Here is a 20,986-nt window from a genome sequence, read left to right on the forward strand (position 1 = left end):
GCCAATGAAACGCAACCTTTGGCTCGCCTTCCCGACAATATTATCTATGTGGTCCTTCCAACTGAAGTTGTTCGTAATTTTAACACCCAGGTACTTAGTTGAATTGACAGCCTTGAGAATTGTACTATTTATCGAGTAATCGAATTCCAACGGATTTCTTTTGGAACTCATGTGGATCATCTCACACTTTTCGTTATTTAGCGTCAACTGCCACCTGACACACCATACAGCAATCTTTTCTAAATCGATTTGCAACTGATACTGGTCTTCGGATGACCTTACTAGACGGTAAATTACAGAATCATCTGCGAACAATCTAAGAGAACTGCTCAGATTGTCACCCAGGTCATTTATATAGATCAGGAAGAGCAGAGGTCCCAGGACGCTTCCCTGGGGAACACCTGATATCACTTCAGTTTTACTCGATGATTTGCCGTCTATTACTACGAACTGCGACCTTCCTGACAGGAAATCACGAATCCAGTCACACAACTGAGACGATACCCCATAGCTCCGCAGCTTGATTAGAAGTCGCTTGTGAGGAACGTTGTCAAAAGCTTTCCGGAAATCTAGAAATACGGATCAACTTGAGATCCCCTGTCGATAGCGGCCATTACTTCGTGTGAATAAGGAGTTAGCTGCGTTGCACAAGAGCGATGTTTTCTGAAGCCATGCTGATTACGTATCAATAGATCGTTCCCTTCGAGGTGATTCATAATGTTTGAATACAGTATATGCTCCAAAACCCTACTGCAAACCGACGTCAATGATATAGGTCTGTAGTTAGATGGATTACTCGTACTACCCTTCTTAAACACTGCAATTTTCCAATATGTTGGTACAGATCTAACGGTGAGCGAGCGGCTGTATATGAGTGCTAAGTAGGGAGCTATAGTATCAGCGTAATCTGAAAGGAACCTAATCGGTATACAATCTGGACCTGAAGACTTGCCCATATCAAGCGATTTGAGTTGCTTTGCAACTCCTAAGGTATCTACTTCTAAGAAACTCATGCTAGCAGATGTTCGTGTTTCAAATTCTGGAATATTCCATTCGTCTTCCCTGGTGAAGGAATTTTGGAAAACTGCGTTCAATAACTCCGCTTTAGCGGCACAGTCGTCGGTAACAGTACCATCGGCACTGCGCAGCGAAGGTATTGACTGCATCTTGCCGCTTCTGTACTTTACGTACGACCAGAATTTCTTCGGATTTTCTACCAAATTTCGAGACAATGTTTCGTTGTGGAACCTATTAAAGGCATCTCGCATCGAAGTACGTGCCAAATTTCGCGCGTCTGTAAATTTTAGCCCATCTTCGGGATTTCGCGTTCTTCTGAACTTCGCATGCTTTTTCCGTTGCCTCTGCAACAGCGTTCGGACCTTTTTTGTGTACCACGGGGAATCCGTTCCATCTCTTACCAATTTATGAGCTATGAATATCTCAATTGCTGTTGCTACTATATCTTTGAATTTGAGCCACATCTCATCTACATTCGCATAGTCAGTTCGGAAGGAATGGAAATTGTCTTTTAGGAAGGCTTCTAGTGACACTTCATCCGCTTTTTTAAATAAAATTGTTTTGCGTTTGTTTCTGATGGATTTGGAAGAAATGGTATTGAGCCTAGCTACAACGACCTTGTGATCACTAATCCCTGTATCAGTCATGATGCTCTCTATCAGCTCTGGATTGTTTGTAGCTAAGAGGTCAAGTATGTTTTCGCAACCATTTACTATTCGCATGGGTTTGGGGACTAACTGCTCGAAATAATTTTCGGAGAAAGCATTTAGGACAATCTCGGAAGACGTTCCTGCCTACCACTGGTTTTGAACAAGTATTTTTGCCAACATACCGAGGGTAGGTTAAAGTCCCCACCAACTATAATCGTATGAGTGGGGTATTTATTTGCTACGAGACTCAACCTTTCTCTGAACTGTTCCGCAACTGTATCATCGGAGTCTGGGGGTCGGTAGAAGGAGCCAATTATTAACTTAATTAGGCTGTTAAGTATAACCTCCACCCATACCAATTCGCACGGAGTATCTACTTCGACTTCACTACAAGATAAACCACCACTGACAGACACAAACACTCCACCACCAATTCTGCCTAATCTATCTTTCCTGAACACCGTCTGAGACTTCGTAAAAATTTCTGCAGAACTTATTTCAGGCTTTAGCCAGCTTTCTGGAGAGTGATTCCTGAGAAATGTTAAATTTACCCTGTAAAATATCACTCTGGAAAGAAAACCACAACAGTAAAGTGTAATGAATGGTATTTCATGAGCAACTGTTAAACACAAGGTAGGCATAAGGAACCAAGTAAGTAAGCGATTATCAAAATTTAGGCTCCTTTGCCAAAATGTGCAGGCCCTATCAAATAAAGTTTATGAGATGGAAATACTGTTACCATATGAATTAAAAGAAGTGTCAGTTATATTAGTGAACAATAGTTAACAGAAAGTATGTCACTTACAAGGATAGAGTGCTCTGCACTTCCCTCCCTTAAAAAAAAAAAACTCTTGGAGAAACCTACATGTATATTAAAGAAGACATCAAACACTGTTGCTTAAAGTTCACTGATCAGCTGGAGGAAAGAGCATTACTTCCAAATTTTTACTACAGAATTGACTAATTTAAATGAAATTGTTATTTGTATATATAGAAGCCCAGATGGAAACATAACTACTTTCCTCAAAATTCTTGAGTAGGCATTTAACAGTATAAAAGTGTTTAGTAAAACAACTATCATGTGTGTTGACTTTAACATAGATTTCAAGTAGAACTAAAAGGACAGATTAAACATTGCATCCTTATGAGAAATTTACAACATACACACAACCATTAACTCCCCTACTAGAGTCATCGAGCAGTACTATAGATCAGGTACCAATAAAAACACATATTTATACAAAATTAAAATATAAATACAGGTTTCGGTGATCATTAAGCACAATTTATTGAACTCCCACAAGCAAAACTTAGAATCCCTCAGGCACTAACTGAAAACAGAAACTTGGAATGATATATACAGTTGTATGACTCTAGTATGGGAGTTAATGGTTGTGTGTATGTTGTAAGTAAAAAACATGTAAAAAATCTGACATATACATGGAAATATTCTCACATGATTTCAGTATTTCTTTTCCAGTTAAAAACCAAAGGTTCAAAACTAGTAAAAGAAATGTTTCCTGTCTAACAAGAAGTATTAAAATATCTTGAGCTAAAAAGAGAAGACTTTATGAAATTTCAAAAACATAAAATGTTACTGAAGAATTTCTGGTGTCTTTCAAGGATTATAAGAGTGCTTCATGAAGTCATAAAAGAATGTGGGAGACAGTTGAATATCAATGACCCCTCCCCAATAATAAATAAATAAAAATTTATATGTAAACCTCGAGCTAGACCAAGACAGCAAACAAGCTTTTAATACATACTTTCCAAATATTAGAGAACAATTATCTGTGGTATAAAATCTTCCAATAAAAATTCTACCAAATCACTAGCAAAGCTAAACAGAAACCCTGACCACCTATTTCTTTCCCCAACTAACCTTAAAGAAATTGTACTAGCAATTAGGAAGTCAAGAACAAAATTTGTATGGATGAAATTCTGGATTATGTCATTAAAAATCCATGTGGCCTTATTTCACTAACATCAGACCACCTTTTCAACAGTTCATTCACAACTTGAATCTTTCCTTCCTGCTTAAGGATAGTGAAACTCAAGCCACTGTTCAAAATGGGCAAGAAAGGAAGCATAACCAGTTATAGAACTGTTGCTTTGCTATTTGTATTTTAGAAAACACTAGAAAAAATTGTTTGTAGCAGGTTGTTAGATTGTCTAGAAAAGTGCAATATAGTATCCAGTGCTCAATGTGGTTTCTGGAAAGGCTGATCAACAGAAACAGCAATATTTGAATTTCTAAGTGAAGTGCTCCAAAAACTTGACAATGGAGGAAAAGTGACTGGCATATGCCTTGATCTGCCTAAGGCCATTGACATCATACATCACATCCTATTGCTGCAGATACTTGATAGTATTCGTATCAGAGGCACACCTAACAACTGGCTTATATCATATGTTACTGGCCACAAGCAAGTAGTAGAAATACAGCCTTAAGAAGATAATAAACCAACCAGACACTATTTTGATTACAAGTAAGTAAAGCATCATGTACTAGAGTCCACAGTACTGGGTCCAGCAAAACAGTGTCATAGCACTATCCAGGTTGCAGATGACATGAGCATTTTAGTCAGTGGGAAGAGAGCAGAAATGTTGCAGACAACACTTCTGAGACATTAACTACTGTTGTAAACTGGTTCAGGCAAAACAAACTAATGATAAATAAAAGTAGAACAATAGCATTAAATTTGTATATTGTCAGGAGAAATAGTGAAGAGGATATAAAAATTCAATTATCAGAGACATATATTACAAGTGTAGCTAATACTAAATTTCTTGGGATCTAGCTCCAAGGTAACCTTATATAGGATACTCAAATGACCTGCAAAGAACATTAATACTAACTCCAGAATTTTTACAAGTGACGCAATTATCTACAATGAAGTACTGTCTAAAAAAGCTGCATGAAGATTTTGATAAGATTTTAGAGTGGTGCAAACACTGGCAACTTGCTTTAAACGTTCAGGAATGTAAAAGTATGAATTTTCCTAAATGCAGAAGCATAATATCCTACTACTAAAATATTGGTGAATCACAGGTGTAATCAGTTAACTTATACAAATACCTGGTTGTAATAATTTGTGAGTATTTGGAGCTGAGTAATCACACAGGTTCAGTTGTAGACCAAGCAGGAGGCAGACATGGGTTCATTGGTAAGATACTTGGAAATGCAGACAGTTTATAAGGAACAGTGTTTACATAACACTCATATAACCTATCCTAGAATATTGCTCAGGTGTGTGGGATTCATACCAAATAGGAGTAAGAGTGACTGTAAGTTATCTGTATGCATGCAACAGGTTTAGATGAACTCAAGTTAATTATGAGATGTCCTTACCAGCCAATCAATTCCGCCATGACAGTCTTAAAATAATTCAAACAAACTCTACACTCAGTAGTGTTAAAATATGCAGACCATGCAATATTAAGAACTGTTTGGAACATTGTTCATGCAAAAATCTGTGATCACTAAAACTTTAATAAAACTATCTCCATAAAAGCAGTCTTGACCACTTGTAAGTTATTTACTTATTCAGTGACTAGTTTTGATCTTTTATAGGATCATCATCAGACCGTTTTATTCCATGGTGATAGCATGAGATAGTGGCATGGAGCAGGCTGCTCTGGAGAGGCATAAAGCCCACTGCTCACACTTACACTTGATTAAGACTATTTTTATAGAAATAATTTTATATTGCAATGTTAGTTGGAGGTGAGTTTAACCTACTAATATAGACTGATACTTCCATGGATTCACTGCAGGTGGTACCAATAGATAGTCTTATGAAGCAGTTTTGAACTTGTTTTCTGGAAAGTGTCTTGAGCAGCTAGTTTAACAGCCCACAAGCAATGGACATATTTTAGACATTGTAGCTTCAAATAGACCTAAACTTTTGTCAGTGCTGATACAGAGACAGGGATTATGATCATAATGCCATTACAGTGATGTCAGTTACTAAAGTTAATAAATCCATCAAGAAGGCTACGAGAGAATTTTTGATAGAAAGAGCAGATAAGTACTTGTAACTTTTGTCATTTCTGATGCAGAGACAAGGATTACGATCATAATGCCATTACAGTGATGTCAGTTACTAAAGTTAATAAATCCATCAAGAAGGCTACGAGAGAATTTTTGATAGAAAGAGCAGATAAGTAATTGTTAGGATTCAATTTAGAAAATGAATGGACATAATTTAGATCCAATATGATGCACTAGGGGTAGCGTCTTCGATTCATAATCAAAACTTCTTCGGTCCCAGGTTCGATCCCCGCCACTGCCTAAATTTTGAGAAATAATCAGCATTGGTGGCTGAAGACTTCCGGCATAAGAAGTCAGCCTCATTCTGCCAACGGCCTTGTCAAAGAGGGTGGAGGAGCAGATAGAGGTTCAGGGCACTCTCTTGTCCTAGGGGTGGGAAATTGTCCCTAAAGGCGGAAGAATCAGCAATGATCAACGACATGAGGATGCAGAAGGCAATGGAAACCACTGCATTAAAGACACGTAACGTGTATCCACAGGACATGTGGCCTGTAGTTGAAGAAGTGTCATGATGATCTCTCCATTGGCAAAAGATTCCGGAATAGTCCCCCATTCGTATCTCCGGGAGGGGACTGCCAAGGGGGAGGTTACCATGAGAAAAAGATTGAATAATCAACGAAAGGATAATGTTCTACGAGTCGGGGCGTGGAATGTCAGAAGCTTGAACGTGGTAGGGAAACTAGAAAATCTGAAAAGAGAAATGCAAAGGCTCAATCTAGATATAGTAGGGGGTCAGTGAAGCGAAGTGGAAGGAAGACAAGGATTTCTGGTCAGATGAGTATCGGGTAATATCAACAGCAGCAGAAAATGGTATAACTGGTGTAGGATTCATTATGAATAGGAAGGTAGGGCAGAGGGTGTGTTACTGTGAACAGTTCAGTGACCGGGTTATTCTAATCACAATCGACAGCAGACCCACACCGACAACGATAGTTCAGGTATACATGCCGACGTCGCAAGCTGAAGATGAACAGATAGAGAAAGTGTATGAGGATATTGAAAGGGTAATGCAGTATGTAAAGGGGGACGAAAATCTAATAGTCATGGGTGACTGGAATGCAGTTGTAGGGGAAGGAGTAGAAGAAAAGGTTACAGGAGAATATGGGCTTGGGACAAGGAATGAAAGAGGAGAAAGACTAATTGAGTTCTGTAACAAGTTTCAGCTAGTAATAGCGAATACCCTGTTCAAGAATCACAAGAGGAGGAGGTATACTTGGAAAAGGCTGGGAGATACGGGAAGATTTCAATTAGATTACATCATGGTCAGACAGAGATTCTGAAATCAGATACTGGATTGTAAGGCGTACCCAGGAGCAGATATAGACTCAGATCACAATATAGTAGTGATGAAGAGTAGGCTGAAGTTCAAGACATTAGTCAGGAAGAATCAATACGCAAAGAAGTGGGATACGGAAGTTCTAAGGAATGACGAGATACGTTTGAAGTTCTCTAACGCTATAGATACAGCAATAAGGAATAGCACAGTAGGCAGCACAGTTGAACAGGAATGGACATCTCTAAAAAGGGCCATCACAGAAGTTGGGAAGGAAAACATAGGTACAAAGAAGGTAGCTGCAAAGAAACCATGGGTAACAGAAGAAATACTTCAGTTTATTGATGAAAGGAGGAAGTACAAACAATTTCCGGGAAAATCAGGAATACAGAAATACAAGTAGCTGAGGAATGAAATAAATAGGAAGTGCAGGGAAGCTAAGATGAAATGGCTGCAGGAAAAATGTGAAGACATTGAAAAAGATATTATTGTCGGAAGGACAGACTTAGCATACGAGAAAGGCAAAACAACCTTTGGTGACATTAAAAGCAACGGTGGTAACATTAAGAGTGCAACGGGAATTCCACTGTTAAATGCAGAGGAGAGAGCAGATAGGTGGAAAGAATACATGAGGGTGAAAATTTGTCTGATGTGATAGAAGAAGAAACAGGAGTCGATTTAGAAGAGATAGGGTATCAAGTATTACAATCGGAATTTAAAAGAGCTTTGGAGGACTTACAGTTAAATAAGGCAGAAGGGATAGATAACATTCCATCAGAATTTCTAAAACCATTAGGGGAAGTGGCAACAAAACGACTATTCACGTTGGTGTGTAGAATATATGAGTCTGGCGATATACCATCTGACTTATGGAAAAGCATCATTCACACAATTCCGAAGACGGCAAGAGCTGACAAGTGCGAGAATTATCGCACAATCAGCTTAACAGCTCATGCATCAAATCTGCTTACAAGAATAATATACAGAAGAATGGAAAAGAAAATTGAGAATGCACTAGGTGATGATCAGTTTGGCTTTAGGAAAAGTAAAGGCATGAGAGAGGCAATTCTGATGTTACGGCTAATAATGGAAGCGAGGCTAAAGAAAAATCAAGACACGTTCATAGGATTTGTCGACCTGGAAAAAGCGTTCGACAATATAAAATGGTGCAAGCTGTTTGAGATTCTGAAAAAAGTAGGGGTAAGCTACAGGGAGAGACGGGTCATATACAATATGTACAACAACCAACAGGAAATAATAAGAGTGGACGATCAAGAACGAAGTGCTCGCATTAAGAAGGGTGTAAGACAAGGCTGTAGCCTTTCGCCCCTACTCTTCAATCTGTACATCGAGGAAGCAATGATTGAAATAAAAGAAAGGTTCAGGAGTGGAATTTAAATACAAGTTGAATGGATATCAATGATATGATTCGCTGATGACATTGCTATCCCGAGTGAAAGTGAAGAAGAATTAAATGATCTGCTGAACGGAATGAACAGTCTAATGAGTACACAGTATGGTTTGAGAGTAAATCGGAGAAAGGCGAAGGTAATGAGAAGTAGTAGAAATGAGAACAGCGAGAAACTTAACATCAGGATTGATGGTCATGAAGTCAATGAAGTTAAGGAATTCTGCTACCTAGGCAGTAAAATAACCAATGATAGATGGAGCAAGGAGGACATCAAAAGCAGACTCGCTATGGCAAAAAAGGCATTTCTGGCCAAGAGAAGTCTACTAATATCAAATACCGGCCTTAATTTGAGGAAGAAATTTCTGAGAATGTACGTCTGGAGTACAGCATTGTATGGTAGTGAAACATGGACTGTGGGAAAACCAGAACAGAAGAGAATCGAAGCATTTGAGATGTGGTGCTATAGACAAATGTTGAAAATTAGGTGGACTGATAAGGTAAGGAATGAGGAGATTCTACGCAGAATCGGAGAGGAAAGGAATATGTGGAAAACACTGATAAGGAGAAGGGACAGGATGACAGGACATCTGCTAAGACATGAGGGAATGACTTCCATGGTACTAGAGGGAGCTGTAGAGGGCAAAAACTGTAGAGGATGACAGAGATTGGAATACGTGAAGCAAATAATTGAGGCTACTCTGAGATGAAGAGGTTGGCACAGGAAAGGAATTCATGGCGGGCCGCATCAAACCAGTCAGTAGACCAAAAAAAAAAAACCAATGACATAGATGAATTAAGGGCAATGTTTAAACAGACTGTAAATCCTGCCCTGGAGAAGTGTATGAAGAGAAAGTGGATGGAGGATGGAAAAAAAAAACCACCATGGTTTAATAAGAAAATTTGGAAAATCAGAGACTGTTGCACTCTCAGTTCAAAAAAGAACGTGGAAATGATGACAGGCAAAAGTTACTAGACAGTCATGTGGCTGTAAAAAGATTTGTGTGCAAAGCCTACCACGATTACCACCATCATAACTTGGTAAAAGATCTTGATGTGAGCCTGAGAAAATTCTGATCCTATGTAAAATTGCAAAGCAGGTCAAAGGCTTTCATCCAGTCACTCACTGACTAATCTGGTGTGCAATAAACAACAGAAAAAGAAAAGCTGAAGTTGAGAAACCATTCATGCAGGAGAATGATACAACATACTGTTGTTCGACCTCCGTACCTATTCCCTTATGAAGGACATAGTAATAGGCATCCCTGACATTAGGAAGTAACTGAATGAGTTGAAAAAAGTAAATCACCAGGTCTGGATGGAATATCATTTCAGTTTCAGAAAGGCAAATAGGAAGGCAAATTGTCAACTTCAGATTATTATGAGAATTTTAGGAAAGAGTGGTTTATCTGTGAACGAGAGCTCATTCCGAACACTAGTGCAACTCATTCTTGAGTACTGCTCAAGTGTTTGGAATCCCCACCAGGTCAGATTAAAGGAAGAGATCGAATAAATTCATAGACAGGCTTCTAGACATACTACAGGTAGATTTGATCAACACATGAATATTACGGAGATGCTTCATGGCATAAGTGGGAATCCCTTAAGGGAAGATTACATTATTTTCATGGAACACTATTGAGAAAATTTAGACACTGATTGCAGAATGATTCTACTGTCACCAATGCACATTTTGTGTGAGGACCATGAAGACAAAGCGAAATTAGGACTCATATGGAGGCATGTAGACAGTTATTTTTCCCTTCTTCTATTTGTGAGTAAAACAGAAAAGGAAATGAGTAGTAGTGATACAAGGTACACTATGCCAAGCACCATATGGTGACTTGTGGAGTATGTATGTAGATGCAGATGTGGAATTGGGAGGCACCCTCTATTGTGCACATCACAGTGGTCTGCGAAATATGGTTGGAAAGATATACTTGTAAATCTTTGAACATCTGCATTTACTATGGTTCCTCAAGTTGCTTTTTCAAAGATAGCATTTTGCAGTTAGCTTTCCACTGTCTTATATTGGAGACCCCACTACAATTGGAGAAGCTGACCATAAAAGGATTAGTGAATAAAGACCAGGTTAGTTTTTTTCTAGGGGACTGTAATGATTATTATTGATTGCCACCATGTGACTTGTAACCACATTCCACCACTGCAGTGAGTCACTGAATGATTCATTACATTATGCAGCAGTGGGACTTTGTTTCCCTTTCATGATGTTATGTAGCAGTGGGATCTTGTTTCTTTTTCAGTCAGGAGCTGTGTGTTCTAGTGCCATAATGTTAATGTGAAATCGGTAATTGAAACAGGATTCACATCTGCATGAGTTTATTTATTGGTAGCTTGTTACAAACATGTGGCAGTCTGATGGAAGTAGAAATCAACTAGTCACAACATACCAAGCCAATTCATTGTCTCTAATGCACACCCTATCTGCAGCGAGGCATCATATGGTTCTAAAAGCTCTCTTGCAATCTGGGATTCTGTGTTTATGGCTTTATACCTTACTACAAACTTACTGTTTCTACCTTAATTTTGGACAGTCAGTTAGAACATAGCCACTTGGCAAATAATAATTTCAGTATAATCACCTCAGCATTTTAATGGAACATACCTGATGTGCAAATACAATTTTAACTTGTAACTCCTTTAGGGTGTTGTAATTTTCTTCCTTCACTTTCTGATCATTTTCCATACAATTTGCACAGGAATCCTCTGCAAATCTAGCCAGTTTGTTCCAGATGATTAAAAAAGTTTTTTATGCTAGGTTTTTAGTGAGATGTTACTACTTATGTCACCTTAAAGTATTTTTGTTTCTCTGCTGTATTTTCCCTGTACCATGAAGCAGCATTCCAGAGTTCCAGAAACCACTTTCTTATGTAGCTGTTACCAAGATTGCTTTTCTATCCTGATGGGCACACATCAGAAAGCAGTACTGAAGTCTGTACGAATGAGCTATCTTCTTTCTTGTCTGACATAACTGTTATAATGTCTTACTTATTTGCCATGACAAATGTAATTAATGAATCTCCATCCAAAGAAAAACCCTCTGCTACTGGCCGAGATTGTTATTTGCATATGGAAATGCCTAACTAAATTGTGATTAGCTTACCTGGCCAAACAGAAGTGTGGTCTGGAGGTGGAGGCCGCATACCCCAGCTGGTGATGGCACTAGTTACAGGCACAACTTGTTCTGGGAGAGGTACACCTGTCACATAGGGGGGACTCACCATTGGTATACTGCCATTCCCTGCAATGCAATATAAACTCATCAACAAAAATATATATAAATTAAAAAAACTCCTATCAAATAAGCTTTTCCCTTATTGAAAACAATGGTTATTCAATAATATTTCAAGCAGCATGTTTATAATAAAAATTGCACATTGGCGGGTAAGTAAAACCATGTTTTTCATAAAAATGATGACACAAGACTATAAAATGACATTTATTACAGAAGAATATATTCTCACTCCTCCATCTGCTGATATACTACAAGGAACATCACAAAAGAGAGATAATTGTTATTAATTGGTCTTATTGTGATATCCTGAAGATTTGTAAGAAGTTAAGTACAACGGCTGTGATATCAGAAATGCTGTACTGGTGTGACAATGTGCAAAAGAAATATGATGGGAACAGAGCAATAATTAGCTTAGGGGCTATGGTGGAGAAGTGAGAAGGCATATGCAAACATAAAAGGAATGTAAAAGAAAGGTTTAAGCACATTTAATAATAAAGGAATTATGACAGTGATATGGGAAAGTACTGAGTGAAATACAAGTAAAGGAAGGAGTACGGTAAAACTAACCTCTCACCATGAGAGTGCGGACGTTCACCCCAGTCAAGTGGCAATGCCAGGACTCTGCAGGCCTGTGTGTGTGTGTGTTTGTGTGTGTGTGTGTGTGTGTGTGTGTGTTTTTGTATTAGTTAATTCTGAAGAAAACATTTTCTGAATGCTCAGCATCACTTTCAGCCTTATATAAATGCATGTCAACTGCTCAATACCTCACCTTATTTATGTGATAGATGATTACCATTAATATATCTACAAAAGGAATGACAACTGCATGAATAGTAAACAGACAAGAGAGGAAAAGAAAACAATGAAGGGGAAGGGTTGAAAAATATCAGAAATTTTAGTAACAATTATTAATGGTAATTATTTTGGTTTCAAATAAATATCAGCATTTTTACCATGTTTGGAGTTCAGACTGACTGGCTACAGAATTAATTTCATAAGTGCAGACTAAGTGTAAGACATGCTGAATAGTTGACATGTCTGGCGAAAAGCCACTTACAAATGACAGGCCTGTATCTTATGAATGATTAGGTCAGGAAAGAAATGGTTTCTGTCATACAAATAAGAGTTATAGAAGGTGCATTCCAATGTGTAAACAAGCATTCTATCTACGGGATACATCTTGATGTGATGGAAACTGGTGAGGTAGAAGCATATTATCTTCCGTGGTAATCTATACTCGTAAATAACTTCCGTTGGGAAGATTATAAAAGTAGCTAAAGTTTTCTGAGCACAAAAGCATTTAATACAAATTATTTGTGGTGTCAATTCAAGAAAATCTTACAGAATCATGTTTGAAGAATTGGTTATGAGTCACTGAGAAGTTGGTCACATAGCAGCATGTGACCCATAAAAATGCCAGTCTTCCCTGATCGAGAAAACTGTAAGTAATGTCTATTCATTGCAGTGGCTTGACTTCAAAGAACCAAGTCCTTAGAACAACTCTAGACCTAACACCATCCCCTTAGAGCTGCCGACAAGAGCTGATTGTGAGGAACACTGCCTTCTAATCTACATACATCTATCAATAAATGTATTTTTTGAATCTGCCTGGAGTTTGATTGTCAGTACTGCCATCCGTATGCCATTCCTCTGCAGCTTCAACATGCAACTGCCACGGACTCGGGGGCTGTTGATTTAACCCATCAGCACCTACCTGGTTGAGGTCAGCCGGCAGTTCTAATTACATTGGCAGCCATCTGGGCTGTTACAACCTGGTGGCAGAAATGCAATTGTTGTGCTTGTCTTCATTTACCCGCCAGTGCCTGTAGCCTACTGGATATTCTCTTACATCCACCTCTTAGCTTACCACACAACTCAGAGCATAATTGCTTGTCACACAACAGCATGAATATCTGCCTGGATAGTCACATTCATTAGCATTTGGGGAGGTGCACTGGCACTGGATAGAATCTACTCAGAGAAATAACAATGAGGTCTGGTGTGCTAGCCAGCTTGGATGTGATTTTTAGGTGGTTTCCCACATCAGACTAGGTTAATACCAAGCTATTATCCATGTCACATCTCAGGTACAAGATCTGTAAACATACTTAAAATGTTCTCACACTTTCACATAAGATAGTATTGGATATAGGCAGATGGGGTACAAAAATTCCATCTGGAGGGAAGTGGGCGGGATGAATGGTGACGACAGAATGGGCATCCATCCCCCCTTTACTACTAATATTGCCAAATCCAAGTTAATATACCAACATTATGATAATACAGGATAAGGCAGAGCACATTGGAAAAGTTCAACAAAGGGCAGCTCGTTTTGTATTATCGGAAAACGGGGGAGAGAGTCAGCAATATGTATGTGAGTTCGGGTGGCAATCATCAAAACAAAGGTACTTTTCATTGCAGCAAGATCGCTTCATGAAATTTCAATCTCCTATGTTCCCTTCCAAATCTAAAAATATTTTGTTGACACCCACCCACACAAGGAGAAATAATCACTGTAATGAGATAAAAGAAATCAGACGCGCAGAAAGATTTAAGTTCTCATTTTTTCATTCTCATTTTTCCACCGCTCTGTTAGAGAGTGGAATGGTAGTGAAACAAAGTCAAAGTGGCTCAATGAACCCTCTACCAGATATTTGAGTGTGAACTGCAGAGTAGTCATGTAGATGTAGACAGAGGCCAGGAAAAAGAAGGTGTGACAAGTTGAATATCTTTTGACAGTCGAGGTACACGAGGGTCTGGTTAACATCTGAAGATCTTTGTACTGTAAGACTACATTCTAGCCCTCTGTCATCTAGTGGAATTTAATGCCTTTCCTTAGCACATGCAACAGTGATTTTGCAAAGTCAACCATGAATCTCTTTCTCTGGTCATCGGTAGAGGGAATCAAGATTTACATGTACTACTTCTAGTAGTTGAGGTCTGGTTGAATTCCTTCCTGATTGATGACATGCCATAGATATTTAACTATTAAATGCAAAACAGTGTTTTGATAAGCATATCATGAGGCATGCAGGTTTCAGGTACAGATGGAAATATTTTGTTGCATGGGAAGAGGTTATGATGCCATTATGAGAGGAGATCTTCTAGTACCACATCAGGGTACAGTCAACCATTTCACTGGTTGGACAGCAGCTCTATCTAGGCATTACAGCTGATATTACAATACTGCCATTAAGAATTTCCAGAGGCCTTGGAAAGCTGGCTAGATCACATGAGAAAAAATCACACATTTACAAAACAGGAAGAGAGAATAATTTGTGGATATGTTAACTGTATATGCAGATCTGTCCAATGTTGGGGGAGGGGGGTGGATGTGGCTTAGAGTGGCACAAGTGTACATTACTAGGGATAGATGTGAATATTTTTCATTTTACACTAATGTAGTATGAGGATGGAAGATGCACACAGGGTGATAGCATTCACCTCCATAATATCTCAGGTGTATTTCACTATCACTGCTGTTGTAAGTAACTCTCATTGATACAGACAAATTATTACCCTATAACATGTATGTCATGAAGAGATGTCTTCTCCTTCTAATCAGTTATTGTTTTATAAATTCCTAAATGAAGGAATGACAAAAGACACCAAAACCTCAGAGAAACATCTAGAAACAGCACAAAAGTTTAGTCTGTTGTTACAAGGGTAGTGTTGTTTAGAACTATTATATGCAAAGCACTGGTGTACCTGCAGAGTAGATAACTGTATTTTTGAGAGTAGGACAGAAGATTTTGCTTTTAGGTATTAGAACTGATGCTCGCTAAGATTGCATTGGAGCAAATTTACATATTATTGGACAACCAGCAGCAAAATATTGTTGTCAGTTTAGCAGCATACAAAATAAGAGATAGCTGACCATATAACTAAATATTAGTGTATATGTTATTTAAAAACTGACAACAGTTTCTAACTATAGGCTAGGCAACCTGAAGATTCTGTGAAACAGAGAAATAGGCTTGACATTCTGCCCTTGTCGCTGGCACTGGAAAGATGATACAAAGTAACATGTGAAGAATGCTTCATGTACATGGTATGTATGCAAGACGAACAGCAGCCATCTCTCTAGTGCTCACTGTTACTAGCACGAAGGAGCTCTCACAGTGGAGATGTCAAGATATACACTGAACTGCAGACCAAAGAAGAACTGCTATCTTTATGAAATTGTCTTAATGTAGCTTACAAAGATTAAGATGTAACAAACATTAGGGAATGGACTCCAACAGTCTGGAATGTAATGGAAGTTTCTGTATGGCTGAGATAACTTCATGTAGATGCACCAACCTTTCATGATCCTCTGTGCAGAAGACTGCACACGACTGTCTAGAGAATAACCTTTATCACTATATTCATGCTTATATAGTGCAAAGGACCATTTCATCCCACTACATGACAAGCGAAAATGTACCAGGAATATTGAGGACAACAAAGGAAAAGATTGATGATGGAAAATTTCAGTGAACTTTCAGGAGGAAGTGATGAAATACAAGGAGGTTTTAATTAAACTTTCCCTTCTTGAGCCAGTGTAGATGGAAAACTATTTACCATATGGGTACCCAACTTTATGGGAATGATGTTCATACTGGGCACTGCAAGATTTGCATTGTTAGTAGTGTTAGCATGATGACTTGCTGATAGGTGTTGGTACCAGTATGGCAATATAGATTTGAAACACAAGCAGCAGTGTGCATTACAGTTGCAGGCAGTCAACATGAGTCTGGACAAGGAGACTGGTTATCAAAATAACATCAATAGTGCTGGTGCAATGAATTAAAGTATTATGGAAGGGATGATCATAGTCTCAAAAGTTTGCATTAATTGATGATCTGGAAATCTGTCCTGGGAGAAGACGATGGCCAGTTGTAAAAAAAATTGTTGAAGAAGTTGCTGCCACCATAACTGAGAATGCTAGATGCAGTGTGTGATCTTCAAGCAGCGGGTGAGCTTCGTCACGGCAGCTGAACATTCCAAGGTCCACCGTTCGAAAAGTGCTGTGAACAGTTGTGGAATGGTATCTCTTGTGTGGTTCCAGGCAGTCATGGGTGCAGATGGTAGTCACACTAGACAATGTCTGTAATCTGGAATGTAAACACTGTGCACAACTAAGAAATATTACCCTCTCATGTGTAAAGTACAATGTGTTTCTTTCAAAAGTTTATTCATTATTTCACTTCTGCATGTCCTTACAGATGTTTGCATGAAGTTTCATTGTCCTATGATCACTCATTTTTCATGGAATCTCTCTCAAGTAGTGAAAGTTTAATTGTAACCACTCTGTACAGAAGATCACAGGAGGCTATGAAACTACTGAAGATAATGTAGTGGACAGTACCTATGGTCAAGAATCCATCCGTGTGATACAAAATAATGAACTACGTTTTTCTCAGATGTGTGAAGGACTACGTTCAGTCAGTCTATTTAATTCCAACATTTTTCAAAGTTTACAGTTTTGAAGTCCACTTAATTAATTCAATTAATTGGATTCAGTTTCAGCTTGCAGGCTGGTATTATGTTCCATTGTTGGACTCATACGTGATTCTTGCCGTAAATGTAACCTCTATAACATCAAACATGCTGCAGCCAACATTGTGGAAGAGAAGGGTGAATGGGAACATCAAAGAGAGTTACATCAATGAAAGGCCGAGACCGTGCAGACAGGAATGCATCGCGATGCTGCAGCACAGAAGCATCAGCACAATGGTACAACCATGATTGTCTTTGATTTTATGAGGACTTTGCTGACACTCGTACTTACGACAGGTATCTGTTACTGCAAGTGGCAATTGTGGACATACTGCCTTGGATTACACGACCTATGTACCAAGAAAGCTACCATGTATGTATTGGGTGAGGGCAAAGCATCCCAAGGACCGCAAGAAATTGGATCATGTCTCAAAAATGGTTCAAATGGCTCTGAGCACTATTGGACTTAACATATATGGTCATTGGTCCTCTAGAACTTACAACTACTTAAACCTATCTAACCTAAGGACATCACACAACACCCAGCCATCATGAGGCAGAGAAAATCCCTGACCCCACCGGGAATCGAACCCGGGAACCTGGGCGTGGGAAGCGAGAACGCTACCGCACGACCACAAGATGCGGGAGATCGTGTCTCATACATTACATTAAACATAACGTCCAAACAAAGCGTCTGATTATATATTCAGATCAATGTGGCGGACAAAATCGGAATATAAAAATGGCCTTACAGTGTCAATTCTTGGTTCTGCATGCAGACTTCTCACCGGAAGTAATCCACCATAAATTCCTAGCCAGTGGGCATTCATACCTACCATGTGACCAGAACTTTGGTGTCATCGGGAAGAACAGGAAATTTCACCCGACTATATACACGCCCTCTGACGGGATGAACGTCATTATCACTGCACGAAAACAACAACCCTTCACCGCTATACTGATGACAAGGAATGATTTCATGTCCACAGTATGTTTAGAGAGATACATACGTAACCATAAAGTGTCGACACAAAATATCAGGGTGCAATGGTTCAATATTCATTAGATTCAGTATAAAGCATCCTCTCCCCATATCATGTTTTATAAGTACTCCAATGAACCAGATATCCCGTTTGCAGACTTCGGTTTTGCTAAACGAGAGTCGAAAGTAATTCAGACTCTGGACTTCCTATATCCCAATGGAAACACTATTAGTGCGTTGAAAAAGACCGATTTAATGACCTTGCTGCAATTCGAACCCATGGTGTACTATGGTTACTACCGTAATTGGAAGACATCTGCACAGTCGTGTGGCAACACCATCCCTGTAAATGATGATACGGATCATAACGCATCACGTGTATCGTTTCCAATGTTTGACAACAGTGTGTGAAGCTATAACGGCCTATTCGACATGTTTCGTGTATTACGGCCAATTGCTCTGAAACAATAGTTGCCTAACCCACACAAAAATGGTCTAAAAACACTATTACGGTTAACTCCACATATAGCTGATTACCGGACACTATACCGCGTTATGTATACCATAATCATTGCTATATGCTGCAATCACTAACTTACGCATCAATTCTGCAAACGTCAGTATCTTACAGTGGCCATTCCCACAAACCAGTGTACTGTGGGTTAGGCCACCATTGCGCTGATAGCCTCATATAAAAATAACTGATACAGTATATTGTCGAAGGTACCTGAAAAAAATACACGATGAGGCGAATAGAAATGATATTTTTATTGAAAGACAGTAGCGCTGTTCGAGGCACTCGCGCATTGCCATCCGTAAAAAATGAAGACAGGGCCGAATGTATTCCTGAAAAAACAACAACGTTGACCAATGAGTGTACTGTCTTCTAAAGTTTGGTGGTCATTACGGCCATGTAACATTATGCCTCCCCAGATCGTAACATCTGGGCCACCAAAACGACCATATTTGACAATGTTCCTGTGTGCATTACATGTTCCCACTCCTCGCCATATGAGCTTACATTCAAAACCACTAATCAAACTGAATTTGTTGTCATTCAAGAAGTACATGTGACCCCACTACTTGGTTCTCCAGTCACTACACTCTTGGTACCACTGCAAACTGTGCCACCGACGTGCCTGCATCAGCGAAACACAAGGTACTGGTCGACGAGCAAAGAGACCATCTCCATGCAGACGTCGTGCCAATATGGAACGTGACATTGCATGACTTGCAATCCTATTAAATGTAGTTGCAACTGCATACGCTGTTTGATTGAGTCCCTTCTTGCCTGTTGCACAATGTAGCGACCATCTGCTGCTGTAGTTGACAGTGGTCGACCGCGTCTTCTCCTTCGGACAGCAGTGCCTGTAATTCGAGACGCTCACCATGCATATGAAACAACGCTGTGAGCAACACCGGAACTCCTGGGCTACACTCGTCACACGTCATCCTTCTTCAAATTTCCTTTCGGATCTTCTTCATGTGAAATCATTCAAATGTTGTCTCTGGGACTTGTTGTAATAAAGAACAGCAGTACAATGCACCGTAACTGCTTGCTCATTGATACATAATGTCTTCTCCCGTTTCTTTAGCGGCCTTGAGTGAGGGGCCTGCCACATTTGTCGCTATAGTCAGCTGACCTCACGGTGCATTATGCCTGGGAGACTTTTGGAAAAACGCTACCTCACTTTCATTCATTTCCACCGAGTTGTTAAAACGAGGCACATTTCAAAACTAAGGTCCATTTGATCATTAAAAAATAGGCTCATGAGAAAAAGGTTATGTTGACAGTAATAATTTACTTCATATCTACTTTATTTTTCCAAATTATGGCCATTCACATTTATACACTTTCTGTAACGCTGCACCAGCTTCTTTATCCTCTCTGCAGAGAAGTTTGCGGCCTGGGAATTGAACCAGATGGTAGTGTCAATCTTCAGGTCATCGTCGTTATGAAATTGTTCTCCACATAGCCACTTTTTAAAATGCAAGAAGAGGAAATAGTCGCTTGGTGCAAGGTCGGGACTGTACAGAGAGTGCTCAAAACGTTCCTAATGGAAATCGTGAAACTAATCCTTGGTTTTGGCAGCAGTGTGAGGGCGTGCGTTGTCGTGAACAAGGATTACACCAGACGGTAGTTTCCTGTGGTATCGACTTTAAATCGCACGTCTCTGTTTGGTTAGCATTTCACAGTACACGTCAGCTGCAGCTGCTGACCAACAGTCCATGAAATCAATAAAAAGTATGCCCTTTTCATCCCAAAAAAAGGTAGTCAACATTTTTCGATTGGAGAACGGAGACTGCTTAAACGTCTTTGGTCTGGGTGAACTCGAATGGCGCGACTGCATTGACTGTTTCGATTCTGCATTGATGTACGATATCCACGTCTCATAGCCCATAGCTATATGGGAAAACAAATCATCTCCATCTTATCCATAGCGCTCCAAAAACTGTTGTACACTACACATTTTTTGCACTTTTTGCTGATCAGTGAGTAGTTTTGGATCCCATCTCGCATATATCCAAGCTGTTCAGTGACAATCCTGTAAACTGAGGTTCGAGCAATATTTTGGAATTCATCAATCGTCAATTGCCAATCACTTCGAAGTTTTGGTTCACTTGATCAACGATGTCGTCGGTCCAAATACTGGGTGTGCCCAAAACGCTGTTCATCGTCAACTACTGTCCAGCCATTTTGAAATTCTCGACACCATTTTGGAACTTGTTTGTCACTCATTATTACAGGCTCCTACACTAGTCATGACTCACGATGGAATTCAGCGGCGGAATATCCTTTTGCCAGTAAAAATCTAATCACACCGCGCAATTCAGAACTGGCGGGCCATACGATGTCTCGGTCAT

General features: G+C 39.4%; 1 protein-coding gene across 2 annotated transcripts in view; it reads right to left on the minus strand.

The window, feature by feature from the left end:
- Window positions 1–20,986, minus strand: part of LOC126298070 (mucin-5AC-like) — a 276,647-nt gene that overhangs the window by 82,183 nt on the left and 173,478 nt on the right. For both annotated transcript variants that reach the window (XM_049989390.1, XM_049989389.1), the window contains exon 4: window positions 11,527–11,664. In XM_049989390.1, coding sequence (XP_049845347.1) covers window positions 11,527–11,664 — 138 coding nt within the window. The remainder of the gene's footprint in view (window positions 1–11,526; window positions 11,665–20,986) is intronic.

The sequence above is a fragment of the Schistocerca gregaria genome, chromosome X (genome assembly GCF_023897955.1).
Source record: "Schistocerca gregaria isolate iqSchGreg1 chromosome X, iqSchGreg1.2, whole genome shotgun sequence".
NCBI classification, from domain to species: Eukaryota; Metazoa; Arthropoda; class Insecta; order Orthoptera; family Acrididae; genus Schistocerca; species Schistocerca gregaria.